The 13,536-nt window shown below is 38.8% G+C and overlaps 1 protein-coding gene across 2 annotated transcripts in view; it reads right to left on the reverse strand.

Annotated features, from left to right (window-relative positions):
• LOC111869414 (ubiquitin carboxyl-terminal hydrolase 32) overlaps positions 1-13,536 on the reverse strand; it is a 62,799-nt gene that overhangs the window by 33,730 nt on the left and 15,533 nt on the right. For both annotated transcript variants that reach the window (XM_023860931.2, XM_023860930.2), the window contains exons 11-18: positions 12,548-12,824; positions 10,914-11,058; positions 10,394-10,563; positions 7,341-7,497; positions 3,974-4,218; positions 3,120-3,293; positions 1,918-2,092; positions 265-416 (exon numbers count right to left, since the gene is read on the reverse strand). In XM_023860931.2, the coding sequence (XP_023716699.1) occupies positions 265-416; positions 1,918-2,092; positions 3,120-3,293; positions 3,974-4,218; positions 7,341-7,497; positions 10,394-10,563; positions 10,914-11,058; positions 12,548-12,824 (1,495 nt within the window). The remainder of the gene's footprint in view (positions 1-264; positions 417-1,917; positions 2,093-3,119; positions 3,294-3,973; positions 4,219-7,340; positions 7,498-10,393; positions 10,564-10,913; positions 11,059-12,547; positions 12,825-13,536) is intronic.

Genomic DNA, 13,536 nt, shown 5'->3' on the forward strand with positions numbered 1-13,536 from the left:
AGTATATTATAAAAATCATCACATTACTCATTCATTATTACCAGTACTTCCGCTATAATATATCAAAATCAGAACAGTTCATCATAAGTTCCGATTCTGAAAATCCCTGAACAAAAATGATTCAATTAAAATTGTGTTTCTTCTTACATGTGACTGAATAATGTTCCCATCAGAACACACTCTTCTGTTCCTTATTAACTTTTTTGCAAGACCGATAATTGCGAACAGTCATGGCAGCATGCACACCTACAGGGAGACACACACCTTGATTTGGGCCGCTGTGACCTCAGCTAGTCTGAGAAGATGAGCAGGAACCCCACACAGGCTAGATAGTGCACTTTTCACGCTGCTGTACTTCTCATCCATGTTCAGCCTTAGGCCATACTTTACAGGAACAGAACCATCCAACCGGATAACTGTTATGAGATGTTATAAGTTCAATTATTACAATAAAATATATAATATCATACAGCAACTACCCATCTACTGGTAACAAAGACTGGGCGATTAACTTTTGGTGTATTTAATGACATTCTTTCAATTTCAAAGGTTATACTGTATCAAATTATGGGAAGATGATTTTAAGGTATCACAGGAGTCACAAAGCACTGACCTAAATTTCTTTTCCCCAGCAGAAAATCAATGAAAAGAGCTGAAATTCCATGTACATTATTTCTTGATCTTCCCATACTGTACAGTAAATTTTCAGAATTTTCTACCAAATGTCACCTGTGCGGTAAATTTTCAAAATGTCGCCTGATAGCAAAGTTTGTCATAAACACTCATCACATAGTTCTTAATATATGAGAAGCAACCAGCAAGGAATACTCACAAACATCTGAAAATAGTTTACAGAGAAGCCACTGTCACACAAGCATAACTGCATGCTTGGTGAAATGTGTGATGGAGAAATCCAGCCTATATTGTGAGCCATGTAGTGGCTGCCCAACCTCAGCTTTGATATCTGGATAATTCTGTGTGATATTATGGAGAAAAGAACCACCACCAATTCTGAGACATACATCGATACTCTACAGAGACTCAAGAGCCAAATGCAGCAAGTTTAATCTGAAAAGATGGGGGGAAATAACACAAAACTGCATACTAGTTTGTGAACAACAGAAGCCATTATAAAACAGCACTGGACTGTGTTTCCCCATCCACCACGCAACATGGATTTTGTCCCATCAGACAAAATCTTTTCCGTTCACTGAAGAATGCCCTTCATGGATGAAAGTTGGAGGATGATGATGAGACTGGTGCAAAAATGACAACATGACCTTACGGAATTCCTGCCAACAAGAAATACAAACCCTTCTTTCCAGGTGGCATAAGACCACAGAATTCAATGGAGATCAAGCAGAAAAACAGCATTTACAAATAACTAAGTATCTGTGCACAAAATTTCATCTCTTTTCATTATTCTCTGTTGAATAAAGACAGAGAAAAACAGAAATTTAATAACTATGAATATGAACTGTTTAGGCAAATGCAAAAAGCCATATTCTGTATATTTACTGCATTCACCCAACTATAATATGGCTTCATATACATGATCAACCCTTCTTCCAGTGATAAATCATAAGGTGTATTTTACCGTTTGTTCCCATAACATTATGAGACACAATTTTACAGCACAAGCATAAAAAAATTAAAAAACAAAGGACCATATAAATTTTGTATTCATATGTTGGAAAATGTAACAAAGACATTTTTACATAAATATGACAGTCATTAAATATGTAAACTGTACTGACAGACACAATTGCTAGTTGTCTCTTTTTCACATGAACAGTCCGTTTACATTTTTAACACTTTTTTATGTTCATAAATACATGACAACACCCTATTTTTAACAGATATAAAATGTTCTCATGAAATGGCATATAAAAATGATCAAAGGCGAAGAAACCTTACCAATAACCTGAACATGGACATAGCTCTCCATAGGTAAAGGTAGAGACAGGTAGTTGAATGGGTCAAACCGGACACTTTCATGTCCGCACACTTTGCATGTCACTTTGGACTTGAGCTGGCCATGAAACAAATCCACTATGATGGATTTGTTGCGAAGAATGTGATTCTCCCAAGCCTAGACAGGGGGGGGAAAAAAACATACTTGAGAAATATTTATGTCAAGTCTTGTCAATTTGTCAATTTTCATTTAGACTGGGCAACTTTAATAATCAGTTTACATGAGGACCTACCTGCATTTCTGCATATATCTCAAATGTAATTCTCAAAAAACGCTTTAAACAAAAGTTGCACAGAAGAAGGAACACACATTTTACCTTCCATAGACTTCCTCCTTGAGTCTTACATTTCTCAACATAATTAAACAAACTGGACACTATGCATAAATTTCTAAATTTAAAAAATCACTATGGTCTCCAGATCACACATGAAGATTCCTACTTAACTAGACATGTTTTTCAATTATATGTGTTTTACCAGCTTCATTAACATGAATAATTGAAGTGTACTGTAATTAAATACATTCAAAACAACTTGTGATTTTTTGCTTCTAATCACTTGTACATCTGTATGGTGTAAAGATTATTAATTAGCCATTCTCTTGCAACACACACTTCATATCTTCATAACAAAATAGAAAAACTAAAACTGTTGAAGCTTCCTACACCAAATGCATAACAAAATGGGGCAGCAAATGGAAGACCTTACATTATAAAGCAGGACAATAACAATTTAAGAGAATAACATATTCCTAAAACAATTAAACTTACACTGAAACACACATCATTAAAACAAATGTGGTCTGGTAAAACCTCCTACAGTAAAACATGAACTTCTTTCATCACCATTATGTAGAAGAAATGTGTCCATACTACAGCCCAGGACAAGAACACAGAAACAGAAAAACTGATCTTGTATGGGTAACACTCTTCAAAGTAAAAGTTTTCAGTCAGCCTCCTCCGTTCCTAACATTCAGTGTGCCAGTCTAATTATGCCTCCATTACTTTTCCCTATCCACCACTATACCAAGGTTATCTTGGCAGCAGGCAGTATTTCCATCAACTCTAACCAATCTATGCATTGTTCATATGTACATTATCAATATGCCCTGATTTTTTTCTAACATCTGAATAGCAGTTACTCACCTCTTGTGCAACAATGACATCAGGACGGCCATCACTGTCCTTAAGTTCAACATATGGTTTGTCATGTACTCTGTTCAAGTCCTCGTGTAAGCCGTCCAAAAGAAATGCAAGAAGCTCTTGTGAGTCATGCTGCTGGAAACCATTAAACCTAGGAGCATATTTTCCTATTGTCCACTGCAACAAGAACCAAAGGGACAGAATATATATTCGTGTGTTTGTGTGTTCATGCATGTGTCCATGCCCTCGCACACACAGTCACCAAGCCAACCAGAAAATTATGGTTGGCAATTGATTTCCCATGTGGTGGCTGGAAGTTGGCTTCTGGAGTTCTAGCAACCTTAATTGGTCACTCATGGCACAGATATAGAGGTGAACCACGTCTAAAGAAGTTAAATACTGAGTGGACACAGAAGCATGGCAACTTCCCTGAAAATGCTGATCCATCTCTTTCTGGCAACCAAGCTATTTGTCTGCCTACCAGATGTTCAACAACTGTTCAATACCTGTACATTAAATTATACTTTTAACCCTTTCCAGTCGTTGAGAAATTTCCACAGCCAGGGCATCAAAGGTTTTTAAATGCCTGCCGAACCATTAGGTGATCGGTTTTGCACTGTAATAACAAAAGGAACTCTCAGATCATTCTACAGTAGGATCACTATGAACAACAAGGATGATGCACAAATCATCCTCAATCATTAAACAATAATGTGAAAATGTGAAAGTTAAGTATTTACCTTAAGGTAAGAGAAAACATTCGCCTGAAAAAAACATTCAAACAATTATGTAACTGTGCAATTAAGAAATAAATTTCATAGTAATAACAGTAATTGTCACCTTCCAGACTGCCTTACCCTGAGTTTTAATGGCGCTATAGTCTTAGCAGTGCCACTCCAAATATCTTGTATAAGATCACCATATCGTTTAGCAATATGTCCCTTCATTCCCAGTGGGTTATTCCTATTCAGTTCATAAAGGTGCATGTTGCCTGTGAAGTACTGCGTGAGAGCACACGTATTGCTCACACACTGCAGTGCTGCGTTCATGAAGCATGTATTACCCAGATTGTTAAGACCAGTAGCTCCCTTTTCTGTAGGCACTGCAAACAAATGACAGTGGTTACGAGTGACATTGTCATGACATTAACAATGAGGGATAAGCAAAGGTCCAGAAAACTAATGAACCATATTTCATACAGAAGTTAATAAAATTCATAAAATATAATACTTTATTTCACTGCACAACTCATTCATGTTTTTCCCCAAATTCTCTGATCAAAAACTTTGATGCATTACTTACACTAAGGTTTATGAAAATGGTCCATCATGGAAAATATTACTGTCTACTTGACCTATCCACAAAGATGGAATGTTTCCTCTGGAAAACTACGCAGACCATATGTTGGAATAAAAGCTTTTCCTGTACAGTGGAATCCCCATCTTTGACTTAGCAGTTTCCCTTGTGTAACATTAATTTTCAATGATTCCAAATCACAATCTCTGTGTTAAATTGACTCTATTAAGATTTTCCTTAGTTTAGTGTTGCATATTCACAGCTATCAAAAAAAAAAATCTGAAATGGAAATTTCATTGTATTTATTACCTTTTAAGTGTGGGACATTTAAACCCTTGTCTGGCACATGAATGGAATTAAAAGTGGCAGTTTTAACTTATAACTGCACCAGACTAAAAAAAATACATATATCGCTTATATTTATTTATACATCCCAATTAAACAGCTGCTCCCTAAATTTCAGATGGGTCATATTTACCCCACAAGGCTTGCACAGAATGTATGAATTCAGAATGGTTAGGTCCAACAACTGGAAGACACATTTTTCATCCATTTCTGGGTTTTCTTGATAATGCTGTATATGTTCACCATCCTATCACTCAAGTCAGTATAACACATATGTGTTCTACAGTCTTCAATAATCAGAAGCTTCATAGCTTCCCCACCTTCCTTGAAGTTACCTTCTGCAGGTAGAATGTGCATATCGATGAGGTCATAAACTTCTTGTCTGGCGGCACCTCTTTAATCTTGTGATGAACTGTACCGAATGCATTTACTTTCTTGTTGTGTACATCACTGAAAAGTTTAGATGAGGTGAAATAATTGCCTGTGAATATTTTGAGTCCAGCTCCTTTAACTTCCCAAACCAGTTCTAGTAGTGCTCCTTGTGTGGGTCTAACATCTGTGCTAGCCATGTTTCTTTGTTTTTCCAGGTACATCTTCATGTAATATGTGTAACCACATCTACCACAAAGTATAAATTTTTATACAAAATCTCTTTATTTATTTTTTTTTAGAATGTACTGCTGAAAGACAACTTTCCCTTTGAATTTTACAATTACTTCATCCACTGCCATATGTTCTGTTGGATGACACAGTTCTGAAAATTCAGAATTTAGAATGTCAAATATTTGTCTGACCTTCCATAATCTGTTGCAAATTGGGATCAACTCTGTCTTGAGTTGGTGGATTCTGACTGTCCGCAATATGCAGCTGTTTCAGAATCATGCAGAATGATCATACGGCATCACACCGGAGCACAAAGGAACATGATACAGTTCATCTTTGGTCCAGCATTGCTTCCTACTGGGCTTGCGTTCATGACCCATCTGAACTATAAATGTGCAGATACTTTATACTTTTTTGCTAAGAATATGCCATATCTGGTTTATTTCTTGCTTGTGCATCCTGTTGCATATATTGGTTGGTCTCTGGTACAATTACTGCCAGGATGGTCTGAAAATACAGGAAAAAGAACTTGTGAGGTTGTGAATTTTCAGTAATATTGGGAAGTTGTTTTGTTCAGCAAACACTGTTCTCTCACAAATTGCTGCACATCTACCTTATCAGAGGGAAGATGGTGGCGCCACTCTAAATCTTCATCACTTTCTTCAGCAGATGATGGATGCTGATGTGTGGTATCTTCGAGCTCTTCTTCTGAGTCAATGTCAGCATACTGCTATTCAAGATCTTGCACACATGCTAAAATGACTAACAGATGCGCGTTTAAAAGGTCCTACCATTCTGATTGCAGATCACTGGTCTACTGAACGCATTTTAGTGTGATAACAGACAGAAGCATAAGGAGGAACTGAATCCGTTACTGAACACTAGTATATCTTATTTAGTAGCAACACTATCCTACCTTCACTTTTTCTTCCCTGTTTGTAAAACTGCTTAACATGACCGAAGGAAATTACAGACACGTGATAACAATCTGCCATTGACAACAATGACATAAATCCAATAATATAAATTTTAATTCTCTCTCAAATATTTTACCTCTCCCACATACATTTATCAGGTGTGAAGAGCAATCCTACTGTTATAGATGCTGAAAAGAGAATGACAAACAAAACGTATCTGCAGTCTGAGTTCACAGTGTCAGCAAACTCTTGTATCTGATTAGAATAGCTGTATGCACAAAAAACAAATTTCATGCATGGACTGTCTATATAAAGATAATGTTGAAACCCACGTTTTGTTTGGGCTAAGCACATAAACAGAGTAACAGGAGGACTCCTCAAAAAGACGCAGGATGTCAACATACTGGACATTCTGCTGCTTGCCAAGTCACTCAGGTGCTGATATACTGGACATTCATCCTTTATAGCAAAATTTCATCTTTGCAACCTACCCATCACATTTTCTTCTTGTCTTGCGTCTTGCATTTGCAAGGCTGCATGGGTACCTTGCAGATCATGTGGCATACAGCAATGACAGAATGTCTCTTGTTCAACGATACTGAACACAATGTCATCTCACCATCTGGAGGATGTATATCAAATGCTATTCCTTTCAGACTTTCATAGCAACACTTTCTGCTGCTGTTTTCATAAGAATTCAATTTGAAAAATATATAGATATTGTTTTTCCTTAACTTCAGAATAATAAATTACACTGCATGAATTATACAGTTACAAATGGTATACAAGCTGACTGTAGAACTAATGACTCCCACCCTGGAAAAATATACTGCTATGGAACCAAGACCCACACACAGTTGTAGCACCAGTAAAGAAGACACATACAACCACATGGCTTATATCTGTGGAAAATGTTAATTACTTGAAAGATGCTGATTATATTCTCACCATCCCCAAGTACATAACTGTGAACACAGGAACAATACTTCTTCTACTGAACTAAGTGCTTTTACTTCAGTAAAATTATCTCGCAGAATCCTCTCCACAGGAAATGTCTACTTACCCTGCTTACGTTTATCCTGCATTGGTATGGCAAGTGATCCCATCTCCTCTGGCCATGTGAGATCTTTGTTTCGAACCTCTATGAGAAGTTGGTCTTCATCTAAAACACCAAGGTCCTCCAGTGTTGGCTCCTCATCCTCTATCAGCAACATGTTGTTCTAAGGACATGAATTAAAATTAATATAATTTTTTCTCTCAACATAACTAGTATCAGTATAGTGCCTTAGTATTATGAATATTATGCTGTCACATGCATGAAATGACTGTGGATGGGTTTTGTATTGGTGATTGGATTTACTGACCACTTACATATGGTAACTACAAGTAATTATAACGCTCTTGCCAATTCATGCAATCATCTTCTCACCATAACACATACTAAGTCCTCTCAATTTGTTTTCACTAGCCGTAAGAGATCCTAACAGTGTCCTCTGCTTACATACTTACTGGCTAGTGAATATCTCAAAACTGACTTCCAGGCTGGCTGCCATCTCGCACCAACCTCTTACTCTTCTGACTGACTCCAACTCAACTAACTGCAGCTTCTAAAGTGTCCCACTCATAATATCTTGGTATGGACTGCATAGAAAACACAATTACTCATTGCAGTTCAACTGCTGCCATGGGAACATGTCTGTTTGTGAAGCTGTTACTCAGTAATGTCTCTTGTACAAGGGTTGGATAAAAAGTAGTGGCAACACTGCTGTAACATGAAAGATGTGCGTCAGGTGGCACTAGCGCTGTCTGCAGCTGACAGCAGAAGTTCAGTTGAAGTAGTGCAGTGAGTGGCTCTGTTTGTGTTTCATTGAGTTGCATTGTGCATCGTCTTGAAGTGCAGGAGCCCAGTTCAAGCACCATGAGAACATGTTTATGAAACAAGAACAACACTCCTGGATAACAATTGAAGTTGCACGAGGTTGTACAAAACTGTTATCAGGGATTGCGAAAAGCATGTGGTGATACTGCTTTGCCATATCGCACAGTGGCACAATGGGTGAAATTGTTTCATGAAGAGGGATGCCATTCAGGACGACCCCATGTTGGCAACCACACAATTCAGATTCTTGCTTTCTTGCTGGATGTCGATTGTCAATGGGCTGCATGGGAGTTAGCTGCTGAGGCAGGCGTATGTCACAAAACCATGCTCCACATTCTGTACGATATTCTTGGATACCACAAAATTGCAGCGTGTTGGGTACCCCATACAATGTCCGAGGTCCAACAATGGCAACATTATGCAATTGCAGAGGACTTCTTGGACCAGTACCAGAAGGAAGGTGATGACTTCCTTGGAAGGATCGTCACTCTGGACGAAACTTGGGCTCACTCATACGAACCTCACTTGAAGTGACAATCAAATGAATGGAAGCATCCTGGCTCTCCTCGTCCAAAGAAAGTGCGCCCTACACAGAGTAATGTGAAGGCAATGCTCATTGTGGCATATGACATTCATGGAGTGATATTGCACCACACTGTACATCAATGACAGACAGTAAACACTGCCTACTACTGCAATTTCCTGCATAATCATCTTCGTCCAGCACTGAGGACAAAGCGAGGACACTTGTTGGAAACAAACCCCATCATCCTTCATGACAATGCAAGGGCTCATACTGCTGACGCCATCAAGGATCTCCTTCGCTGCTGGCGATGGGAGATACGGCAACATCTGCCATACTCACCCGATATGATTCTGTGCGATTATGATATCTTTGCCAAATTGAAAGAACCACTGCGAGGGTTACGTTACAACATAAGAGAGGAGATTATTCGTGCTGTAGGGCGGTCACTCCTGGACATCAACAGAAGTGGACGCACTGATGGTGTACAACGCTTTCCACAAATTTGGCAGAAGGTGGTACATATGGGGGGTGATTATATTGAAGGAATGTAAGTGTGTTTACCTTGGATAATAAAGTCATTTCAGAACTATAGAGGCGTTGCCACTACTTTTTATCCAACCTATGTATATTTGCTTATCTCGCAGTCACTGCCCAGCAATGGCTCTACATGATACAATCTGGACTGCAGTATTTTAACAATGCAAAATTAATGTAATAATGTGGCATGCAGAACCCTTGCTAAGCAACGACCATGAAACAAGCACCTATACAAAAGCCGCTGTTAAGTAATGGTTCCGCAAGCAATGATGTTTCCACAGGAACAAGATAACACAACAATAATAAAAGAGACATTTTCTATGCGGTCCGTACCGAGGCATTATAATCCAGACCAGTCAGCAATTGCAGTTAGAGGACTGTTCAGTTCAGCTGTTGTGAGCTGTTGCTGTTAGAAGTTGGTAGCTGAGGCCGGGGACAGTTTGGGTACCCAGACATAAGCGAACATCTGTTGCTGCAAGCCACTACCAAGCAATGGTAGTGAAGATATGTCTGTGGATACTATTGTGCGTGTGCATGTGTGTAATAGTGAACTGTAAAGTGTAGTCATGCGTTTCTTTAAAGGTTGCAATAAATCACGTCATCAACCCAAAACCAATCTATAGTCATAGCCATATATGCGACAGTAGTCTTCTAATTGTGATATTCAGATATACATATACAGATTTAATTTTAGGTTTGTTTTCATAAGAAAAAACAGACTTCTATATTAAATATGCTGCTAATGAGTAAAAGCATGAACAAATTATTCACTTCCTCACTCACTCGTGGCGCTGAGCCCTTCTTGAGAAGCCACCAACTGTGCAGCTACTCAAGAACTTCCCAGCATTTTATGGAACCCGAAGGTTCATTATTGTGTTCACAAGAGCCCTCCATTGGTCCCTATCCTGAGCCACATCAATCCAATCCATACCATCCCATCCTATCTCTCTAAGATCCATTTTAATATTGTCAACCCACCTATCTCCTGCTCTTTCCTCTAAACACTGGTATATGAATTTCATGCCATCTGCTGACAGAAATGCTATACTAAGTGGTTAATAATGAGTCTGTCTCTTTGGTGGTGAAGATTTCGATGCATGTATACCGAGCTGATTTCATTGGCTCTTAGAGTGGAAAGGGTTACACTGACACTCTGTTAATTTACTAAACTGACCTCATCTCGGTAATGCCAAAGTCTCATGTCTTCTGGCCGAATCCTCAAGCGAGAACATAAAAAATCATACACCTGCTTAACTGTTGCCATGCGACTGAATGCAGCCACATAAGCTAGGTAACGTTTTGGAGGTGTTGGTAGGTTTGACACATACGCATAGCCTGTTGTGCCTGAAACAAACAGAGGATTCAATACAATGAATAAACTTGGTTCAATTTCACAGTTATATCTATGAAATTCAAGCTTCAGACCTTACAAACTTTAGCAAACTGCACCAATTATTATTCCTTATACTGTCTAAGTTCACATCCGAATACACATGCAGAGCCCTTGTTGCAAAACTGTGAGCTAAAAGTTTGAGCACCTAATTAGTAGACAAAATTTTGTTCACCTCAATACTTTCTGTCCCCTAAAGCTCCAGCTATAGAAGTCTGCAATAGGGATCACGATGTCAATTTCTGAGTGTTTATGCTTCTTTCTGACCATATGTAGTGAAGTGGTTTATACGTTCATGACTTACTGAGGGCAGCTGCTCCATATCCTCCTACCATTCCAGACCATGTTGTCTGTGGAGCTCGGACAGGCTGAGCTTGGTGCCGAAGCAAACGAAGATTCAACGGATATAACTCTAGCTCCAACTGTTGACTGTTCTTGGGAATTATAACCTACAATATAAGACCATAATCAAAAACTCTGATCTATTTATGAATCATAATAAAACTTGATTATGATTTTATGTCATTAGCCATATTTCAGAAGTTTCAGCTATGAAACAGAAAATGGAAAAACTATTGTAACATGATGCCTGAAAGGCAGGCTAGCAGGGCCAGAAGAGATGGCTGTTGCTATGTAATGGCACAGTACACATGTTTATGTGGCAACAACAGAAGAATTGTCAGAAGCAGTGTTTACTGTATAGTATGTGCCAAGACTACATAATGAGGACCAGAGTGAGTAGTTGAAGTTGGTGGTCAGCCATGAGCACAGAAGCAGAGGAATCTCCACTGTTAGGAGCCACTATCAAGCAAAGACTAGTGAAGGCATTACAGAGTCTGAAGACTTTAGCGTGGCTACAGTAATTTGTAGCATGTGTAGTTAGTGTTACAATAATTTGTAGTCATAAGCGCTCAATAAATTCAATGCATCTCCACAATTAACAGCACAGGTACACATATATGGATATCTGGTATAACTTCACTGTATTGTGACATGATGACTAAAAAGCGGAGCAGTGAAGCAAGAAAAGGCGGCCACTGCTAGGCAACAACCCAGTAAACATGCTCCTGCAGGAACAAATACACACACAACAGAAGAACCATGGAAAGTTGTGTTATCTATGTGGTCCATGCCAAGGCTATACAACAAGGACCACAGGTGGGTCAGTGGGCAGTCAGTGGTAAGCAGTTAGTTGTGAGTGTGTAGTCACAGTTGGTGGCTGGCCATAAGCAAGGAAGCAGAGGTATCTCCACTGTTAGATTCCACTACCAAACAATAACCGCTGAAGAGGGAACGAAACTGAGAACACTTAGTGTGTGCTATAATGATATGCAGACTTTGTAGATCAGTAACAGTATTATAGTTTTTATAACTATGAGTCATAAGCATTCAGTAAATTCAATATCACTCCAAACCCTGTGTCTAGTCACCAACATGTGGTAGTACTGCATAGCGAGATGTGACTTTTAGAAAGTGATCCGATGAGAACAAAAGTCCCCATTAACATTCTAATGTATTTTCAGGAATAGCAAAAATCTTCACTTATATATTTGTAAGTATTCATGTGGCATATTAAGACTATGATGCACTGCATACATGGTTCTGGTGAGGGAAGCAAGAAATGAATACATAATTTCACTGTGGAAGTCTGTAAAGCAACTACTTGTAAGAATGGAACAGATATGCAGAGAAAACATCAAAATTGAAATCCTGGACCCTGGTTATGATAAACTGAAACAGACTGAGTGACTGACTGCTTTCTTCAGAACAATGTCAGAAGTTGCATTTTATAGTTGTGTAGAAATGTAGGGTTCTAGTAATGGAGTTATTTAACACACAAGTATAACCAATGAATTACAGAATCTTTCAAGATACCAAATAAAGCTCACTATCAATTTACAATTCTTGAACGAAACTTAACTGACAAGACTCACACACCTGTCTAGGCAAAGCAGGAGCACCTCCATACCACTGGAAAAGAGCTTTCCACAGTGAGTCAGGTACCAACTCAAAGTCTCGCCATCTCACTAGCATCAGGTTTCGCTTCAGTTTCCCTCCCTCACCTGTGAGTGTCACCACTTTGCAAGCAGGGGTTGCAACCAGAACTGTATTATCTATAGGACCTGGTGCTGGGGGAGGGCCCACTGAGTAACTTGGCATGGCCTTCCTTGGCTGCCGTGGGGAATGGCTGGGACTTGATGTGACACTAGGAGACCTGAAATATTGAATATACAACAGAAAGCTGCACATGACTACTGATTAAACAAATATGCAAGCTGTAAATTGTAACATATTCACGCCCTTATCTTCCAACTGACAAAGACAAGACACATTTCTTAAAACTTACAAACATGTGAAGAAATAAGCTGATGGTCGTTGTTATACATAGACAGAGTGCAACTGAAAGGTTAGGAAAAACTTTGAGCATGAGTTCCAAGAACCAAAAGAAAAATATATCCTCATCAATATGTGTCTGGAAACATTTAATTTGTGAGTTCTAGCTGAAAGAGTACATTTTTGGTAAGTGCTCAAAACGTCCTCCGTGATATTCAATGCACACCTTGATATGTCTCATCATGGACTGCCACATTCGTTCAAAGATACCAGGGTAGTTGTAGATAGTCCTGACAGGCATCCACAATGTGATTATGAACTGCCTCTAAGTAGTCAACAGAAGCTGCATACACAAGGGTTTTTATATGTCCCCACAGGTAAAAACCAGAGGATTCAAAACTAGTGGGCATGATGGCATGCAGTAGGCCCTTCTCTACTTATTCATTGGTCATGACAGGTGTTATTGAGTATACCTTGAATAGAATGGCCAAGATATGCCAGAGCATCAACATGCATTCTTTCAGCTTTAACTCAAAAAATAAGTTTGCAGACACATGTTGATAATGACATCTTTTCTTGTTTTGGTATGCGGA

This window comes from Cryptotermes secundus, unplaced genomic scaffold, assembly GCF_002891405.2.
Source record: "Cryptotermes secundus unplaced genomic scaffold, Csec_1.0 scaffold813, whole genome shotgun sequence".
Taxonomy (NCBI): Eukaryota; Metazoa; Arthropoda; class Insecta; order Blattodea; family Kalotermitidae; genus Cryptotermes; species Cryptotermes secundus.